This window comes from Nerophis ophidion, linkage group LG16 (genome assembly GCF_033978795.1).
Source record: "Nerophis ophidion isolate RoL-2023_Sa linkage group LG16, RoL_Noph_v1.0, whole genome shotgun sequence".
NCBI classification, from domain to species: Eukaryota; Metazoa; Chordata; class Actinopteri; order Syngnathiformes; family Syngnathidae; genus Nerophis; species Nerophis ophidion.
The window spans coordinates 16,335,876-16,358,224 of record NC_084626.1 but is presented as its reverse complement, the minus strand read 5'-3'; the positions used below and the strand labels follow the sequence as shown (position 1 = coordinate 16,358,224).

Here is a 22,349-nt window from a genome sequence, read left to right as displayed (position 1 = left end):
TGACATCATGATTTTAACCCTATTCTGACCTTTCAGTTATTACATAAACCCACCAAAAACAGGTATGCATGGCACAAGACAAGATTTTATTTTATAAAATACAGCCAAAATTGGCAGAAAAGTGATGGATTGTTGGCCGTCCACTGGTTTTTGGTCTTCTTTCCTTCCTTCGGCGCTTCGTCATGCAGGACTGATGAAATCTGTCAAAAAGAGCACTTGGGTCTTAAATAAACAGCATCAATGGTCATTTATAATTGCAATTAATTACACACATTATGGGGCTTCACGGTGGCAGAGGGGTTAGTGCGTCTGCCTCACAATACGAAGGTCCGGCAGTCCTGGGTTCAAATCCAGGCTCGGGATCTTTCTGTGTGGAGTTTGCATGTTCTCCCCGTGAAAGCGTGGGTTCCCTCCGGGTACTCCGGCTTCCTCCCACTTCCAAAAACATGCACCTGGGGATAGGTTGATTGGCAACACTAAAATAAATTGGCCCTAGTGTGTGAATGTGAGTGTGAATGTTGTCTGTCTATCTGTGTTTGCCCTGCAATGAGGTGGCGACTTGTCCAGGGTGTACCCCGCCTTCTGCCCGATTGTAGCAGAGATAGGCGCCAGCGCCCCCCGCGACCCCGAAAGTGAATAAGCGGTAGAAAATGGATGGATGGATACACACATTATTTGGGAGCATGTAGAAATTAACAAAGTATCGCACCATAATTCTTATTCTGCCTCGGAATCAGACGCCAGTTCTATTGCAATCTGACCCTTCTTCCTCCCTCCACCGCCATTTCTGTCGGGAGCAGATCGCAAGAAGTTCCCCATAAATTTAGTGATGTCCTTCTCAGTGGCTGACTGGTTGGCTTGTTGAATAGCACCTGAGCAAGAAAGAACAGTCAGTCAAGACACTCAAAATCATATCACAAATCTTCTGATCCTGTTTGGGCCAGGTAATAAATTGGTGAACAAACCAAATATCTGAGAATGGTAAAGAAATTGTCATGTAAATACCTATCATAACTTTACAAAGGCGTGTGACTTTGAACTTCTTTTTCGGTGGTGCCCCGTCCACGTTCAGTTGAGCCATGAGCCAGTTGGTGAGGACTCTGTAAGCATTCGCAGGGGGTGTACAAGTATAAGCATTAGGAAAAAGATACAATAAGATGTACCAGATGCTTATTTAATATTCATCAATGAATACTATTCAGTGACAATAATACATAGTATTTATTAGTGTTTGTCTGTTCACTCACCTTTTCATCACATTCTTTACATTGTCCTCCAGGCTGGAGCCCCCAATCTTGCGCAAACGAGACGTCTGAAAATATAAACAAAGGAACCAATTGAATGGATACTGATGGCCTGCTGGGAAAATTGAATACAATTATAATTAGTTGTAATAATGCAAGGTTCACATAGGATACACTCACCAGTAGTTTCCGATAGTCACCATCTGCAAGCTTTCGTTCCAGCTGTGCGAGTCCCTTCCTCCTGTTGATCATTTCAACATGGAACTGGGAGTCGACTGGTTCATACTTTTTCCCAAGGTCCGATATTGTTGCTCGCATGTCCATGAGGAGGAAGAAAACACGCTTCTGGAACTCTGAAAGTTGTACAAGATTAATAATTTAACACACCTCTTCCAGAGGTGTATCAATGACACACATGAATTTAATACTCACTTCCTTCGTCCATAGGGAATTTTTGATCATCATCTTTGGTTGATATGGTGTACTGGTGCTTTTTCCTCGATGTATCTCTGGATGTTGATCTTGCCCTCTTGTACTTGCTCCTCGATCTATCTCTGGATGTTGATCTATCTCTGGATTTATCTCTGGATGTTGATCTTGCCCTCTTGTGCTTGCTCCTCAATCTATCTCTGGATGTTGATCTATCTCTGGATTTATCTCTGGATGTTGATCTTGCCCTCTTGTGCTTGCTCCTCGATCTATCTCTGGATGTTGATCCTGCCCTCTTGTGCTTGCTCCTCGATCGGTCCTTCGAACCGGATCTGTACATATAGACCTTGATCGGTGCTTGGGCCCTCGCTTAGGCGTGGATGTGAAGACTGGCCTTGATATTGACCTGGATCTGGACCTTGACGTGGACAATGACAAGGACCTGGATGTGGACACTGATGTAGACATTGACAAGGACCTTGACTTTGACCTGTGCCTGGAAGAGGACCCCCTTCTGTAGGAGCTGGTCTCAAACACTGGTTCCAGTGGTAGCGAAGCACCTAAAAGAGAAATGATAGAAATATACTGTCAATTTAGTTGTAAAAATGAACATCTTGTCAATGTCATACAATTTTGGATAATAATGATGAATATTAAACATAACAATATTATTTACTGCGGCTGCGGCTACAGTGGTCGGAAACCAACGCTGTGAGTCCTGGTCCTGCAGAATCATCACCTTCATCACATTGGTCATCTGCATCCAGACAAAAACAAAACCATATTACTTGGCAACGTTTAGGACCTGTCGCATGGGGTCACCAAAATGTGGCACTTCTTGGAGAGGCTGTAATTAGTAATTGAACTATTTGGTAAGCCCAATAAGATCAGTTTATATGAGTCTGGCAGTCCAGCGACTCCATACTAGAAACCACATTATCATACACATAAATAGTACATAACTATGCGTCACATACTTGTGATAAAATCTGGGTATGTCTTCTTTTTCGACTTCCTCTTTTCCTCAGGCCCATCCTCAAATTCAGAGAGCTCTGCTGTTGTTGTGATGTCATATTGCTCACACTCTTCCCTGTTCGCTGCAGCAAAAAAAAAAAACATCATTATCCTTATTGTAACATTTATTCAATACTTGTATACTGTGTGAGCAAACTTACTCGAGCTGATTTTAACTTTGACGAGAGGAAATTTCCTCCATGTTACTGTAGGCTCCCTCATATCATTGAGGGCCTTGGTGGCGTTCACCATATTGGGCCAGAGCACATTGTTGCCCTTTATCCAGCAGTTGGGGATGACACTTTCTTGCTCCATTTTTTTCTCCAGCCAGACCGCACGGGTCCATAGCCGCACTGTCTTGGTACACATTTAACCTGGAAAAAGCGACAACACTAATGATACTACTACTACTAATAATATTGCACAAGGCAATCATACACTGCATGCTTATGTGTGTATATATATATATATATATATATATATATATAAATTCACCCCACATTCTAAAATATATTCAAAAAAATATTAGCATCAAACAAAAAAATAATATGTGTGTAATATTTATTTTGTTTCTTTTGGGGCTTTTGTCTTTCCTTACGCTACTGTTATTTCAATACATTTTTAAATATTTCAATATTATTACGGGGGAAAAAATAAGAGATTTAGGGCTATATAAGTAAACATTGATTGATTGATGATTGATATATATATATCAGTGACGTGCAGTCAGGGTAGAAAAAATGGAATTGAAAGAAAAAAAATGTAAAGAGAAATCATATTTTTTAAATTGTTGTCTGTATCCAGTGATTATACTATAAAGTTATTTTACATTTAACTTCACCAGTTTTGGATTATTTTTATTCAAAATCGCAGAATTTTCACATTTGCCATTAAAAATACGTGCAGACTTGCGGTGAATCAGCAGGCAGTTGAGCAATGACTCGCACCTTCGACTGTCCTCAACCACCAGCTGCGGTCTCCCTCCGCATCAACGAGAGCACACCGGTCTGCTGGAGTGCCGAGACAAACGAATTCCCGCGATAATTTAATATATTCACTCGCGATAGCGCGAGATAATACTCTGAATGAGGTATAAAACACTATATAATACTTGTAAACACTTGTTCAAACACACATACAGACAGTCTACAGACTACCGGAGCTGACACGCAGCGCAGCCTGGGACCCAGTGGAAGCACACACATTGAATAAAGTCAATTAACTACACGGGCAGACATTAATCTCCGACTGTCGCGTTAATAATCTTCCCCGCTCACGTGCTGCTCCTCGCGTTCATCCTGGCCTGACTTATGTAATATTATAAGGGAGGGAAAGTTCGTTCATGTGTGGACTATTAAGCTAGTGGCCATGGTGGAAGTTTAAGCTAGCATGCATGCAAAGTCGGACTTTAAAAGTAAAGTTCACCCCCACAAACATTGCCCAAATTGTGGAATATATAGCATGAATACACTAGCGGTACAGTTACAGTGCTACAGCTATAAAAATAAATGAATACGTTTACTTACCAAAGAAGACCGAGCTCCAACCTTCGTTCTCGGTTCCTCTTGCAGTCTACTCCCGCCGAAGACGATATGCTAATGAGTTATGCCCGCGAAGATGATATGCACATGCGCAAAGGGCGGCTCCAAGTTCTGAACTCATTTAATTTTGCGTTGATCAACATCAAATCAATCCAATAGGATCAATTATGAGAAGTTTCAAGTTTCACTGATTAATTATATATGTGTATATTTTAAAACTAGATATTTTGAATAGATTCAACAATACTTAAATGTGTCACATCTAAGAAGGGCCTGAATCATTTTTTGAGTGTATGTATTTTATTCAATTAAGTATTGCACTCCATTTTTTTAATGTTTTCTTTATATGACTTACATGTAGTGTCCAGCTTACTTCAACATCTATATTAACTCCTAAAAATGTAATTACCTTTATTTCTTTCATTTCAATATTATCCATCATAATTTGTGTTTTACATTTTTGCAATCTCCAAATATGATATATTGAGTTTTACTGAAATTTAGTGACAGTTTATTGATGTGCAGCCATCTTTTTATGGTCAAGTTCTCTCCGGATAAAATAAGATGAGAGTTAAATCAAATGGTAATGAAGGTGAAGAATGGGTAATTATTGTATACATAATTATATATATTTACATTCTGTAGTGACGATTAAAGACACTTTCATCCTGTTCATTTGAGCAAAGAAAAAGAGTAAAGTGTAATATTCTAAACAATAGAATAATATTAATATCAGCAGTCAATATTCCAAAATTGTGAAGCTGAGCTATGGTAAAAAAAAACATATTCAGCTTTAAAGGTTTTATGAGAGTGATGTAATTATCAGAATCAGAAATACTTTTTTAATCCCTGAGTGGAAATAAACCTTTCCATTAACATGGGAATATTAAATGTAATAATACATTATATTAAAACCATAATAAAGAGGTACGTTTGGGGATGTGTAATACTGTTTGTATATGAACATCCTGAATGTTTTCATGCTGGAATAGTTTTAATTAGTAGAGAGTGAAACAAATGAAGCAGTAATGATAATGATGGTTTGTTTTTACCCTGTTTATGAATAATTGGAGATAATTAAAATACAAAAAAATGGAGCTGACATCCTCAATGAGCTGAACTCCAGGAGTAAAGATGAGATGAATAATGTGGAAAGGTCAGAAGTCAAATCTTTCTTCAGGTAATACATGGAGCCTCTGATGCCACCAATATATACATGCATACATATTATTCTCAAGTATATTTATACATTCATATATCTAGATCTATATCTATATATATATATATATATATATATATACTCACACTACATATATATATATATATATGTAGGTGTGGGAAAAATCACAAGACTACTTCATCTCTACAGAACTGTTTCATGAGGGGTTCCCTCAATCATCTCCTGATGGTTGTGTTGCCATGACGGCATCTTGTATGTTGTGATATGCACGCTCTGAAAGCAACCGTTAAGAACTCAGCCAACACGCCTCGTCTGCATTATTCATAAATAGACAGACAACACATATACTCCGCTGCTTCACAGGCCACTGGATGTAGCCGGCAAAGTATTCCCATGCTAGCTAGCCGGACTAGCAAGCACGCGTCATTCAGTCCAAAACGGCCCGATCTATCCATATTCAGAATTGTCTGGCGGTCGTAAGTGATCCCGGAGTGATCACGCTGTAAGCCAGCCATGAAATTTGCAGAATTGTCCGGTATTTTTGCCAAATGTTCCATCTTTACCAAGAGCCCCTCGACGCCGAAGCCCATCCGGGCGACGCCATCTTGTTAAGAAAAGGTGTTAACAAAATAAAAGCATGTAAACAACATACGCAAATGTGCGATAAAATAATTGTCGGCGTTAATAGATTGATGAGTTAACTCGTAATTAACGCATTAATTTGCCCACCCCTAATATATATATATATATATATATATATATATATATATATATATCAGTGACGTGCAGTGAGGTTCATGGCTGGTGAGGCACTGACTTCATCAGTCAGATTTATAAACATATGAACCCTATAGAGTATCTTATTCAACATTTGATTGGCAGCAGTTAACGGGTTACGTTCTTCCCCGCTTGGCACTCAGCATCAAGGGTTGGAATTGGGGGTTAAATCACCAAAAATGATTCCCGTTCGCTGCTGCTCACTGCTCCCCTAACCTCCCAGGGGGTGAACAATTAAGGTGATGGGTCAAATGCAGAGTACAAATTTCACCACACCTAGTGTGTGTGTGACAATCATTGGTACTTTAACTTAATGTAGCAGGTACTATATGTGGCCTGCCATTCTGCGCGCGCATCGGCAATTGCAAACCACCCCTTGATGGCAGCGTGGCGGCCTGCTGACAGCTTGACATGCAGGCGGCCGAAATCAATTTGCAATGCCAAAATGCGCCACTGACGCATACAAACTCCAGAAAAACAATAATCCTACAATGCAAAAGTAAATTTAAGCCTAATAAGCTCGTTTTATTGGCGGAGAGTTATGAAAACCTAAGAAGCCATGGATGTCAATTTGGCATCAATATGACGTCAATTTGACATTGATGGTCCGACGTCAAATTGATGTCAAATGAACCTCCACCATATCAACCACCACACCAAAAACACATTATATACTCGCGGGTTAATTTGCTAATTGCCATCCAATGTACATCTTCAAACACCGACTTGGGAAAATTGGCTGCAGTAATGTTTATCAATGCCGAGTCAAATATTGACTGAGTTTTGACGTCAAATTGATGTCAAGGTGCCCACTGGGATAGTAGCAAATTAGATTACCATGGTAACTGGTATATCATTCAAAAGCGCAAATTCCAACCATTGAAATACTTTTATAAGTTCATTAGGAAACATCACTGTACATCATAATGGCAGCTACACTTTCCATCTTAAAGATCTAAAAAAAATTATTTGGGAATGTCCGGCGGGCCAGATTGAAAAGCTTAACTGGGTCGTATGTGGCCCCCGGACCTTAATTTGCCCAGGTCTGGTCTATCCTATAATACTTCCTATCAGTCCATCCATTGAAGATGTTTGACTTTCCGGTGCAGATGTGTTTTGTCGTCTGTCACACGCTCAGCTTTATCCTGTGCGTCATAGTGACTAAGCTCACACATTAACGTGACAGGAAAACAAACGCAAAGGAAAGACACGGTAGTGTCTGATGGACAGGCAAGGAGGGAGACTATCGCTCTTGTTCAAAGCAAACAGGAAGCCTCTTGTCAGTCCTCTGACTCAGTTTTTTTTATTGAATGTTTGACTCAAACTAAGCCATGCTTCATTTCAATATGAAGTTTAATACAGTGCACTGCCACGAAGATGATAAATTTAGATTGAGGTAGAGGTCATGCAAGATTTGTTCATGCAAACAAACTTGCTTTGCTATCCCGTTTTTTTCCCGACGAAAAATAACAAACTATGGAACCTAACAAATAGCTGATATTGAGATGATCAATGCCCTGTGACTTTTTACATATGTAGGTCGATAAAACAAGTGTATAATATCAAAAGTGCTGTAAGATGTTTTTGTGGGGGTGTGTGTGCAACATTTCATCCTCTTCAAATTCAACTGCACTCACTGATTCACACCTTAATGGAACCTTTCATGATAGGTTCAAGTAGAGTACAAGTGGTGCTCGCTCAAACACTAACTTCTGACCTCCCTCGTGCATCAAGGAATTATCCTTTTGAGCATATTTGTGGGCGTATGCGAGTGTGTGTTTTCAACTTTGAGACGAACGATTGACAACTATTTGCCATTAGTTTGTTTGGCTCACATGTGCAACGAAAAACGTTAATGCAAAGCGACAACATCAATAAGTGCTGATGCGACGAGGTGGTAAACATTGTCAATGACAAAAAGACGACAAAAAAAAGAAATAAAGCACAGGCAGCACGGTGGTCAGGGGTTGGTGTGTGTGCCTCACAATAAAAAGGTCCTGGGTTCCATCCCCAGGCTGTGGAGTTTGCATGTTCTCCCTGTGACTGTGTGGGTTCCTCCCACTTCCAAAGACTTGGGGATATGTTTATTGGCAACAATAAATTGGCAATTGTGTGTGATTGTGAGCGTGAATGTTGTCCGTCTATCTGTGTTGGCCCTGTGATATGAGGGGCCGTTAGGGACAATATTCAGAATTACCTCTTACATACACTACTGAAATGCTTTCATTAGGGCTGCAACTAACGATTAATTTGATAATCGATTAATATGTCGATTAAAACTTCAATTAATCGATTAATAATCGGATAAAAAAGACAAACTACATTTCTATCCTTTCCAATACTTTATTTAAATAAAACGCATACTAGCACCATGTCCTTTCGACTTGCCAAACATAACAATATGTTTCCAGTGCAAGTGTTGAAAAAATGTTTTTGTTTTTTTATAAAGTGCACCATTGTCATGCACAATAGCAATATTTTTGCTTGGGGTATTTCAAACCTGCCTACTTCCTATTCCAAGCATTCTGCAATGTTGGATGCTGAATGTCTTTCCTCTAGTGGCGTGGTCGTATGGCAGATTGGCTTCATGTTCCATTCGTCTCCAATGTAGTGGCATGTATTGCCAAGGTGGCTACACTTGTCCACACATCAGTGGTCAGAACAATTTTGCTCTGGATGGCTTTAATGTCAGTTTACAGAGCTTGCTCATACTTCCTCTCCATCAGTTTGGTAAAATGGGTCCTCAAGGGAAGAGTGTAACCAGGGTTGAGGATGTACTGTAAATCATTTTTCTGAAACCGTCATCCTCCACCATTGATAGTGGCCTCATGTCAGTTACCAACATCTTTAGGACCCTATCAGTCAATGCAGCCGCTTGCTGTGGTGTGCACACCTTACTTTGTACCAAGTCTCTAATTCTGGCTTGTTAATTTTTGAAATGAGAGAAACCATATCATGAGCAGTAGCAACATTTACATGTAACTCAATACATACTTAGTTGATTTATTTAATAATTTCTGATGTAAAAGGCACATTTTTTCATATCATGGTCACTGCTGCCTAGTTTTTCTTGTTATATTGTTATTTTTACTGTTATATTTTTATTTTTATGTTGCTTTTTTATTTTTATTGTCATTGTAATATTTTATTTTTATTTTTTTCCATTTAAACCCCCGTTATTTACTTTTTAAATTCGATCTCAATTGTGTACACTGCTGCTGGAATTTAAATGTTCCTGAGGGAACTCCCTGAGGGAATCTATCTATCTATCTATCTATCCATCTATCTATCCGTCTATCTGTCTATCTGTCTATCTATCTATCTATCTATTTACACCACCACATTAAAAAAAAAAGCTAAATGAAATAAATGGACATTGGGGATGCAGCATACAACAATAATAACACAGAAATGTAACTCATCAGATCAGAACTGAATCAGATAGTGTACACGTTTCTGTTGTGAATAATAAAGGATTCATTTTAGGCTGCCTGTGAATAATAGCATGAAATATTCCAGCACCTTCATAACGTTTATATTACTAAAGCGTCACTCAAATATTATATAGCTTTATCAGGTCCGGCTACATTGATCCATTATGAAACCAACCTGAGATATTTCTGTCCGTTTATTGCCTTAAAATAATCTCCTCGTTAACAACATATTAAAAACACACAAAGACGGACACAACGGATCAATGTACTCGGACAATGGACTTAAAAAGTTACGTACCGTGAGTTTTTTTCTTCATCCATTGATCCAACATGCTTCCTCTTAAGGTGCTCCCGAAGCGATGTCGTACTTCCGTTCCACGCGATGTCGATGCTGCACGTTTGGCAGGAAACGGTCTTCTTTGCAGTGTTTAGGGTGAAGAACTCCCACACTTTCTCCATTGCACTTACACTATTGCTCCTGCTTTCCTCTGCCATTTTTCGAATGTTTCCAGACAAAGAATACGGCTTTGTCACGTGAGCTGCACCTGACACATCATTGGCTAACTTACTGCCGTCGCCCTGGCGCTGTTTTGTACTTTTTTGTACTTATTTTGATTATTGTTTCTCTGATTTTTGTAAATGTTGCAGCTCCTAAATAAAGGTTTAGGAAAGAACGAAAGGGGGAAAAAAAAAAAAGAGCCTCAGCGCATGCCCACTGCATACATCCAACGAATCGACTAAATTATTCGCCAACTATTTTTATAATCGATTTTAATCGATTAGTTGTTGCAGCCCTAGCTCTCATATAAGCAACTGAAATGTTTTTCTCTCACACACACTACTGAAACACTCTTATACACACTATTTAAACACTCTTATACACACGACTGAAATGCTCTCACATGAACAACTGAAGTGTTTTCCTCTCACACACACTACTGAAACACTCTTAAACAAACTACTGAAATTCTCTCACATACACTACTGAAACACTCTTAAACAAACTACTGAAATGCTCTCACATACACAACTGAAAAGCTCTCACATACACAACTGAAATGCTCACATTCACTACTGAAAAGCTCTCACATACACTACTGAAATACTCATATACACTACTGAAATGCTCTCACATACACTACTGAAACACTTATACACACTACTGAAATGCTCACATAAACAACTAAAATGCTCTTACATGAACAACTAAAATATTTTTCTCTCACTCACACACACACACCACCTGCGTGTGAGAGACAACAATTTCAATAGTATGTGTGCAAGGATTTCAGTTAAGTGTATGAGAGCCTTTTACCAGTTTGTATAAGAGCATCTTACCAGTGTGTATGAGAGAGGTTGCATTCTGGTTCCGGTCACCAATAATGCCCACCCCTTTTCAGACAAGTTATTGTTTTTTTTTTTAAAGCCAAGTTGTTTGTTAACAAAGTGTAAAAGGTAATTCTGAATAATGTCCCTAACGGCCCCTCATACTGTGATGAGGTAACCTTATTGCAGTCCTCCCGAGTGCAGATGGAATAGGCTACCGCGACCCTAAGAGGGACAAGTGGTAGAAAATTAATGGATGGATGAAATAAAACATACCTTGAACCATAAGGGAAAGTGAGACAAAACAACGAGGCAAGGCAGGAAGACACAGCGATTATTCATCATTTTTAGTAGAAAATTTAATATAATGATGTATATAATACAAATCATTCATAGAACATTGTACAGGAAGTAGCTCAAGAAAAGACGGAAATGATTGGTGGGTGTAAGGGGTGAAATTATTTTTCATTATTTTGCCTTCTTGTCGGCCTTCAGATTTGAAGCTCCAAAGTGCTTCAAATCTGATCATTTTGCATCAGATTTACATCACATCAGGAGGTAGTCCTGAATACGATTGGAATCTGCTCTTTACTAATGTGACTTCAGTCTAAAGGGAATGCGACCTGAATGTGACTTTTTTTGTCAGCTGTGGGCGAGCTACGTCACTCGTGTGCGCCAGGAAAGACGCAGTTGCCTGCAGAAGTGGATATTTCATCAAAACATCCTGTTTCGGTGAGAAAAGTCTTATTTAAGACGACCACATTTTCGATTCATCACTTGTCAATAGTGTGCAAAAATTAAGCTATGTGTAATATATAAATATATATTTTGATTCCGAAGAATTAGTGATTGTTGAAGGACCGTAATTGACGCTGTGGCACATTTTTCAAATGTAAGTTGAAAAATAAAGCTCTTGTAGATGCACGGTGATATCCGGGTCTCCTCTACTTAACAGTTATAAAAAGATTAGAACCCTCCAAAATATACATTACACTATATACATACATTCATATATTATATTCATTTCATTTACATTAACATTAAAAAAGCACTATTTTTTAAGGTTTTGTAACTTTTTTTAATTTTGCAGTAGTAGTGACTTCCTCCCGGGCCAACGTTCTATATTTCAATTTATTGAAGTGTGTATGTATGCAAGTGACGTTGAGGCCACATTGATAACAATCACATTTTTTCCAACTGGAAAAATCAGAAAAAAATAAAATAAAATTGGGCCACTTTGGCCTGCAGTATAAACATAGTCTTTGTTTACATCATATCCTTAAAGTGAAGACATAATTGATAAAAACTATGCAGTGTTTATAATGTATCCATCCATCCATCCATTTTCTACCGCTTGTCCCTTTTGGGGTTGCGGGGGGTGCTGGAGCCTCTCTCAGCTTCATTCGGGCGGAAGGCGGTGTACACACTGGACGAGTCGCCACCTCATCACAGTGTTAATTTCCATCCATTTCTACCGCTTATTCCCTTTTGGGGTCGCGGGGGGCGCTGGCGCCTATCTCAGCTACAATCGGGCGGAAGGCGGGTGCACCCTGGACAAGTCGCCACCTCATAACTGTGTCAATAATGTAATGTAATCATAATCAATCATCCATCCATCCATTTTCTACTGCTTGTCCCTTTTGGTGTCGCGGGGGGTACTGGATCCTATCTCAGCTGCATTTGGGGGCCACCTCATCGCAGGGCCAACACAGATAGACAGACGACATTCACACTCACATCAATCAAAGTTTATTGATAAAGCCCTTAATCACAAGTGTCTCAAAGGGCTGCACAAGCCACAACGACATTCTCGGCTCAGATCCCACATCAGGGCAAGAAAAAAACTCAACCCAATGGGATTCAAAGAGAAACCTTGGAGGGGGCCCGCATTTATGGTCACCTAATAACCTTTACACACAGGAGAAGGGGGCAAAGCAGAAAAGAGACGGCAGATCAACTTGTCTAAAAGGGGGGTCTATTTAATGTTAGAGTATACAAGTTAGTTTTATGATGGGACCTAAATAATATATAATAATGATGCAGGTAATCATTTAAAAGGATATCAACTTTTATTTTTCGCCATTGTACAATTGTTTACCATTGAAATGTAATTGGAAGGTAAACAACTTTGAAATCCTAAATAAATAAACAAAAAAGGGAAATGGTCTTATTTCTGAAAGCAACATTTTTACTTGAATTAGTATTGAATACCTTACAGTGCATTTTTTTCAGTTGACAAAATAAGGTTGGACGCAACACCTACAGTTAACAAATTTGTCCAAAATATGGTGCATTATCAGATGCAATAACACACCATTCCATGGGTTTAATAAAAACTATTGAACAAAAAACGTATGGTTGTTAGCGAATACAAATACACAATTTCGTCGCACCGTTCTTCAAGCCGCAGGGTCAAAGTATAGGAAAAAAGTAGCGTAAAAGTTCGTAATTGACAGTACTTTGCAGCGCTTTGCGAGTAGGGAGACTGTGTTCCTCTGCATCCTGTGTGTAAGTAAAGCTGGCACCCTGTACTAGTGCCCGCCCACAGAGACAAATGCTGTGAATGACAGAAGAAAGGGATCACTGCGTTCAATTATTTCTACCATTAAATAAACACGCTCAGGTGCTGAGAGCGCTGCAAAGTCTCTCCCTGTTTGAAACGAAGAAACGGGAGGCTCAACAATTCTGATTGGCCAACACATCTGTTATTCAAATGCCGGGAATGGCAGAAAAAAAAAAAAACTCTGCCTCTTGCAGTTACGTGATTGCACAAATTAAAATGTTGATGTTAGTTAATCGTGCTGCCCTACATGGATGTTTATTTTTTTTTAAAGACATCAGAGCAAGTGGGAGGGTAGTAGACAAGCATGGCTAATAGGGCTGTGAAACTTTGGGTGTCCCACGATTCGATTCAATATCGATTCTTGGGGTCACGATTCGATAATATATCGATTTTTTCGATTCGATTCGATTCTCGATTCAAAAACGATATTTTTCCGATTCAAAAACGATATTTTTCCGATTCAAAACCATTCTGTATTCATTCAACACATAGGATTTCAGCAGGATCTACCCCAGTCTGCTGACATGCAAGCAGAGTAGTAGATTTTTTTTAAAAAAAAGCTTTTATAATTGTAAAGCACCATGTTTTATCAACTGATTGGAATAATGTAAATTTGTTTTAATTATTAAACGAACCAAAAATATGACTTATTTTATCTTTGTGAAAACATTGGACACAGTGTGTTGTCAAGCTTATGAGATGTGATGCAAGTGTAAGCCACTGTGACACTATTGTTCTTTTGTATTATTTTTATAAATGTCTAATGATAATGTCCATAAGGGATTTTTAATCACTGCTATGCTGAAATTATAATTAATATTGATACTGTTGTTGATAATATTCATTTTTATTTCATTACTTTTCGTCACGTTCTGTGTCGTGTATGTCTCCTCTCAATTGCTCTGTTTATTGCAGTTCTGAGTGTTGCTGGGTCAGGTTTGGTTTTGGAATTGGATTGTATTGTTATGGTATTGTTGTGTAGTGGTTTGTTAGATTGATGAAAAAAAAACAAAAAAAAAGATTTTTTAAAAATGAGAATCGATTCTGAATCGCACAACGTAAACGATTCGATTTGTATTCAAATCGATTTTTTCCCACACCCCTAATGGCTAACATACAAGCTCCAGGCAGCAGCCGTTACAGCCTAACAGTCTGAAGCAGAGGGAGAGTGCACTTCCCCTTTTAACAAACTCTATCTTTACATGAACAGAAATAAATAAACTTGACCATATTTAAATCAAACATATCTTCCTGACTGTGGAACAGACTCAAACAAAATGAAATTCCTCCCCAGCACTACATTTGAAGTTCTTATACGGGTAATATTGTTAAAATAACTGAAAGTGTACGTATGGAACTAAATGATCCCAATAAGGGTCCTTTACTATTAACTGTCATTTAGCATGGGACATCCTACACCTCCCTCTGGGGGTCCCCACACCCCACTGTATGTTTTTATTTTAGTGTGCCTTTTCTTTGGCCAAACCTGACAATGTTATTCATTTTAAATAATAAAAAAGGTAAAGTTAAAGTACCAATGATTGTCACACACATACTAGATGTGGCGAAATTATTCTCTGCATTTGACCCATCACCCTTGATCACCCCCTGGGAGGTGAGGGGAGCAGTGGGCAGCAGCCTTGCCGCGCCCGGAATCATTTTTGGCGATTCAACCCCAAATTCCAACCCTTAATGCTGAGTGCCAAGCAGGGGGGGGGTTAACGGGTCCCATTGTTATAGTCTTTGGTATAACACGGCCGGGGTTTGAACTCACGACATACCGATCTCAGGTAGGTCGTGAGTTCAAACCCCATCTATCTTTATCGTGACATAGAACCAATGACTTGTGTCTTGTTTGGGAATAGCTGATAATAGTTTTGTGCAGTAAATCTTTGAACTCCACCCACCTTAATATGTGTTCTTAAATGTAAGTTCCACGTCTTCCATGTCAGCGCAGTTTAATTTGGGATTACAAAGTTAAAATGAATGTATTGGGCACTGTTAAATTAATGTGTCCAGATCTGGCCAGGCAGACACATTGTTGGTTTCCTGGACGTCGTCTTCATCACTAAATTAGATATCTAGGGGAGAGAATCCCTCTGCCATCTTCCACTAGGTTTCTTTCTTTTTTTTAATCACCCGCTTGAGATTTTTCCTCCTCTCTCTTCGTCGCCATTTGAGATTTGCGCATCTGTTATGATTTCCCTTCCTAGTTCGATGACCTGCACTATCTCACCTGTGATTGGCCAGCCCGTAATGTGTTGCCCTAATCTTAACCAATCGTGACTCATCATAGTAAACCAACCAATCATGTTGGATTTTCTAATACATCCACCAATCAATCATCATGGACTGGATCAAGCATGTTTCAAGGAGGTTGGGAAAACATTCACACCTCAAGGAATACTTTACGAGATGGACTATATAAGGCCCAATAGAGTTAAAACATTTTCAACTAGCCGACATGGGATAAGGTCCAGTGGACATACTGAAGGTTTTATCTGTTGAACTAGTTTTGCTAAGTCAGGGAAAGCCAGTGGCTCAAAACACTCGAAGTCAGTAAGACATGTTTCCACTGAGACTACAGCAGCAGGAATGGACAGTCGGATCATGGGTCAAAAAATAGCTAAGCTATGGAAATCGCTACTCGTTCCAAAATTACTGGGAAATATAGTTAAGCAAAATAACTTCTCTACATGTAGCGAGCAACTGCCCAACACTGCACATTTGTCACTGGATACTTTCTTATACGCTTTTGCCTTGGAACTTTGTATGTGTAAGTAATATGCAACAGTAATTATTTTATACTTGTTGACAAATTTGCTGTTTTACACTGCAATATTTTTTAAAGAAGTCAGTGGCAGGCCGTGCATCTCCCACCTAAGCCTTCAATGATCGCCAACTTCAAGGATTACCTCTCAAAATACCCAAATTTATGTCACCACATGACCATTACTGGAGAAATACTATACAGCAGTGGTTCTCAAATGGGGGTACGCGTACCCAAGCGGGTACTTGAAGGGATGCCAAGGAGTACGTGAGAGTTGTTTTTTAATTCTAAAAAAAGCAACAGTTCAAATTGATTGATTGATACTTTTATTAGTAGATTGCACAGTACAGTACATATTCCGTACAATTGACCACTAAATGGTAACACCCGAATAAGTTTTTCAACTTGCTTAAGTCGGGGTCCAAAAATCCTTTATACATATAATTATTGAACAATACTTCAACAAAATATCAATTTAAGTTCATAAACTATGAAAAGAAATGCAACAATGCAATATTCAGTGTTGACAGCTTGATTTTTTGTGGACATGTTCCATAAATATTGATGTTAAAGATTTCTTTTTTTGTGAAGAAATGTTTAGAATTAAGTTCATGAATCCAAATGGATCTCTATTACAATCCCCAAAGAGGGCACTTTAAGATGATGATTCCTTTTATGTGTAGAAATCTTTATTTATGATTAAATCACTTGTTTATTTTTCCAACAAGTTTTTAATTTTTTTTATACATTTTTTTCCAAATAGTTCAAGAAAGACCACTACAAATCAGCAATATTTTGCACTGTTATACAATTTAATAAATCAGAAAATGATGACATAGTGCTGTATTTTACTTCTTTATCTCTTTTTTTTTTCAACCAGAAATGCTTTGCTCTGATTAGATGGTACTTGAATTTAAAAAATGTTCACAGGGGGTACATCACTGAAAAAAGGTTGAGAACCACTGCTATACAGGACCACATTTACGCCCTACTTTTGTATTGAAGCACAAAATGGGCTATTTTCTGGCGCAATTAAAAATCAATTGAAACACATCACCAATTAAAACGTATCTTTTTTTTAACTGTCAAAATTAAAATTGTAAAAACATTAAAAGTGAAAAAAAATGTTTATTTCAAATGGCAAGCATTTCCCCATTTCATTGCTAGAACAGCTGAGCTGGCTTCCGTGTTGGCCGCCGTCGTCTCACAAGATGTAGTTTCTCTTTAAATATCCTTCTTGAAAATGGTCTTGCAAATATACTGTATATCTGCCACCTAATCAATGTTTTGTTCTAATTCTCTGCTATCCTGGTCTTGCTACGGCACAAAACTTTCGGCTTCCTGCTAAATTGAAACTTCCATCCATTCATCCATCCATTTTCTACCGCTTGTCCCTTACGGGGTTGCAGGGGGTGCTGGAGCCTATCTCAGCTGCATTGGGGCGGAAGGCGGGGTACACACTGGACAAGTCGCCACATCATCGCAGGGCAAACACAGATAGACAGACAACATTCACATTTACATTCAAACTTGTGAATGGATTCTCACTTTGGAATGACAAGTGAGTATCCAATCACAGTCACGTTAACATCAGGCTACTTAGATAGGCTACTGTCAACAACTTGTGATCTGATTGGCTATCGAAACTGTCTCTCAACTCTGTGTTCTCAAATTCTTCCGCTAACGGTCCCGATGAGTATCCAATCACAGGATGCATAAATGTCACGTTTAACGTGAGGCCAGCTAGAAGGCCTTAGTACGTAATAATAATAATAACTTAGATTTATATTGCGCTTTTCTAAACACTCAAAGCGCTCACAGAGAAGTGGGACTCAACATTCATTCCCACCTGGTGGTGGTAAGCTACATCAGTAGCCACAGCTGCCCTGGGGTAGACTGACGTAAGCGTGGCTGCCAGTTTGCGCCTGCATACTTGCCAACCCGCCCGAATTTTCCGGGAGACTCCCAAATTTCAGTGTCTCTCCCAAAAAAATCCCGAGACAACCATTCTCCTGAATTTCTACCGATTTCCAGCCATACCTGAATGAGGACAGCCTTTCGTCACGTCCACTTTTCCTCCTTATAAACAGCGTCACGTTATAACATCTACTACTTTTGGACCTCAGTGCGCAACTGCACACACAACAAAAAGGAGAGTATTATATATGTCTCCGTTATCCATACGTTTATCTATAACCCATAAAGTAGGCAGGCACGGAGCTATTTCTCAGCATGTGTTTATTCCAACCGTTAGTGCTGCCATCCTTGGCAGCACTAACTCTTCCGGGACACTAGAATATACACCCCCGCTACTCTCTACCTCCCCTCCCCCACATCAAAATATCATCAGGACTCCTCTTCCTCCTATCCAGGAGATTGCAAAAAGCCACTGCCTGACCAGGGCTCAGAAAATCTGCAGAGACTGCTCCCACCCCCACAAAGGATTGGACTCAAGAAAGAGGTTCTGCAGCCTCCGTAGCAGAGCCTCCAAGTTCTGTAAAAGCTTCTTCCTCCAGGCCGTAAGACTCTTGAATGTTTCATAATAATCCCCTCAATTCCCCCCAAAAATGGATTAACTTGCTGGAATATAAAGACAATATAACTTACATCCATAAATGTTAAAGTATATGCAAAAGTGCAATATATTTATCTGTACATTAATCCATGTATTTATATCTGCACCATTGCTATTTTACCCTGCACTACAATGAGCTAATGCAACAAAGTTTTGTTCTTATCTGTACTTTAAAGTTTAAATTTGAATGACAATAAAAAGAAGGTCTAAGTATAAGATTTTTCTCCATGTGACCCATGATGTAAAATGAGTTTGACACCCCTGATTTAGACCAATTTAATTTCTCGCGGCATGGTGGTTGAGAATGACATTTGCTATGAATCAGGCTTATTAGCTTTAGCTCTAAAGAAGACTTTGATTGTGTTCCTGCCGACTCTCCCTGCACTTTATTCGGGCGGTATAGCTTGGTTGGTAGAGTGGCCGTGGCAGCAACTTGAGAGTTCCAGGTTCCATTCCCGCTTCCGCCATCCTCGTCACTGCCGTCCTTGGGCAAGACACTTTACCCACCTGCTCCCAGTGCCACCCACACTGGTTTAAATGTAACTTAGATATTGGGATTCACTATGTAAAGCGCTTTGAGTCACTAGAGAAAAGCGCTATATAAATGTAATTCACTTCACTTCTTCCACTTGTGAGGTTAAAAAAATTGAGAAGTCATGTAAAAAAGTAATGTACCGATCAGGATTGTTATTGATGATACACCAATAGAATATGTTCAAAAAAATTCTTTCTTAGGAGTGGTAATAGATATCTCATGGAAGTCTCATATAAGTTATCTGAGGACAAAAGTTGCTAAATGTGTTGGAATGATGAGGAGATCATGTCATTTATTGAACACCAATGCTCCGCTGTTATTGTATCATTCATTTATTATGTCATATTTAAACTATTGTGTTGAAGTCTGCGGAAATTGTTATAAATCACATCTACAGCCTTTAGTCACTCTGCAAAAAAAGGCCATCAGGATTGTTTCCAATGTTCATTTCAGACATCAATCAAATCCACTATTTATGGACTTAAAGCAACTTAAACTGAACGATGTGATCAACTTTAAAACTGCTCAAATTATGTTCAGGGCATCCCAAAACACTCTACCATCCAATATACAGACCTTATTCCATAATAGAGATGATCACCATAGTTACGGTTTAAGAGGAAACAACAAATTATGTTTGCCTAAATTTAAAACAACTTTAAAATCAATGTGAATTTCAGTGCGTGGAGTCAGTCTGCGGAACAACTTAGGGCAGTGGTTCTCAAATGGGGGTACGCGTACCCCTGGGGGTACTTGAAGGTATACCAACGAGTACGTGAGATCTTTTTTAAATATTCTAAAAATAGCAACAATTCAAAAATCGTTTATAAATATATTTATTGAATAATACTTCAACAAAATATGAATGTATGTTCATAAACTGTGAAAAGAAATGCAACAATGCAATATTGTGTGTACAGCAAGATTTTTTTGTGGACATGTTCCAGAAATATTGATGTTAAAGATTTATTTTTTTGTGAAGAAATGTTTAGAATTAAGTTCATGAATCCAGGTGGATCTCTATTAAAATCCCCAAAGAGGGCACTTTAAGATGATGATTACTTCTATGTGTAGAAATGTTTATTTACAATTGAATCACTTGTTTTATTTTTCAACAAGTTTTTAGTTATTTTTATATATTTTTTCCCAAATCGTTCAAGAAAGACCACTACAAATGAGCAATATCTTTCACTGTTATACAATTTATTAAATCAGAAACTAAGGACATAGTGCTGTATTTTACTTCTTTATCTCTTTTTTTTTAACCAAAAATGCTTTGCTCTGATTAGGGGGTACTTGAATTAAAAAAAAAAATTCACAGGGGGAACATCACTGAAAAAAGGACTTAGGGGACAAGTTAAAAACGTGTTCTAGCCTGATCAATTTAAAACACTGTTTAAAAAAGAAGTACTGAAGAAGTACGAGGAAGAAAGAGAGTGATGCCCTCAGCACAGAGCGATGGGAGAGAGATGTATGGTCAGAGAGTGTTTCGGCCCGTGTGTGTGTGTGCGTGTGTGTGTTTTGTCTCGTCTCATAGTATTGTTAGTGTACAGGAGTTTTTCTCGTTTTGTTTATAGAGTATTGTTCTTGTATTATATTGTTTATGTTAAATGTGGAATGAGTGAGAGGGGTTGGGCTATTATAAGCATCTGCTTTATCCAACCCCTTTTCAAGCCTTGCATAAATATCTTTGCCAACATGTAAAACATTTAAAAACTGTATTTAGTTGTACTGTGCAGGTGTGAAAAAAATATTTAAATTCGATTCAATTAAAAAAATTGTTGTTGGCTATAATCTGATATCGTAACGACAGAGTGTAGGTCTTTTTGTGCCAGCAGTCCCATGTTGGGAATCGAGGTATTGTCAAGGCTCTCCTGAGGAACACTGCATAGTTCCTTTGTGGAGGCTGAGAGTTTGGGATGTTAGATGCGGGGGCGATGCTGCTGAGGTGGGGGCCACGGAGCGAGAGAGGGAGAGAGACAGAGAGAGGAGGGGGAAGAAGAGGCGAAGCCGCTCCCTTCAGCAACCCCCAAGCTCTGCCGATGTCTGGCCGCACTTGTCTCTCTGCTCATTGGGCTTTGCCAGCTCTGAAGAAGAGACGGGAGAAGGAAACTGGTAGGAGCTGGGAGAGGAAGATGAGGGTTTGATTTGGAAGACGAAGAGAGCAACTGTGCTGGGAAGCCATTAAGATATGAGCCTCTAAAGTTCTTCCAGAAGGAGAGTAGAACTTCCCCACTCGGGCACTTGCTCACTCGGGCCTCAGTCAGGATGGACAAAGTGGAGCGAGTGATGAAGATGGTGAAGAGGATGTCGCCGAGGAAGAAGAGGAGAGAAGAAGGAGGAGGGAGAGCAGCCAGGGAGCCGGAGAGCCCGGACACCTTCTGTGACGAACTGTGTCGCTTCAGCCTCTGTATCGGCGGTGAGCGTGCACGTGTGCATGTGCATGTGTTAGTGCATCAAGTTGTGCAACAAGCCCAAATAAGCGTTCATGAAAACGTTAATCTTTACCTGTTTAGTGGCCTTGTGGTTGGACTGTCCGCCCTGAAATCAGTAGGTCGTGAGTTCAAACCCCGACCGAGTCATACCAAAGACTATAAAAATGGGACCCATTACCTACCTGCTTGGCACTCAGCATCAAGGGTTGGAATTGGGGGTTAAATCACCAAATGATCCTCGGGTGCGGCCACCGCTGCTGCTCACTGCTCCCTTGTGGGGAAGGGTCAAATGCAGATAATAATTCCAGGCACCGAGTGTGTGTGTGTGACTATCAATGGTACTTTAAAGGCCTACTGAAATGAGATTTTCTTATTTAAACGGGGATAGCAGGTCCATTCTATGTGTCGTACTTGATCATTTCGCGATATTGCCATATTTTTGCTGAAAGGATTTAGAAGAGAACATCCACGATAAAGTTCGCAACTTTCGGTGCTAACAGAAAAGCCCTGCCTTTACCGGAAGTCG

The 22,349-nt window shown here is 39.3% G+C and overlaps 1 protein-coding gene across 1 annotated transcript; it reads right to left on the bottom strand.

The window, feature by feature from the left end:
• Positions 1-16: 16 nt before the first annotated feature.
• On the bottom strand, positions 17-3,056 carry LOC133535653 (arginine and glutamate-rich protein 1-B-like). The gene is made up of 8 exons (XM_061875610.1): positions 2,849-3,056; positions 2,651-2,770; positions 1,677-2,430; positions 1,425-1,597; positions 1,248-1,312; positions 1,006-1,100; positions 710-872; positions 17-200 (listed from the first exon to the last, which is right to left on the bottom strand). The coding sequence occupies exons 3-7, from the start codon at positions 2,011-2,013 to the stop codon at positions 718-720; spliced, it is 825 nt and encodes a 274-aa protein (XP_061731594.1). The 5' UTR covers positions 2,014-2,430; positions 2,651-2,770; positions 2,849-3,056; the 3' UTR covers positions 17-200; positions 710-717.
• Between the last annotated feature and the right edge of the window lie 19,293 nt (positions 3,057-22,349).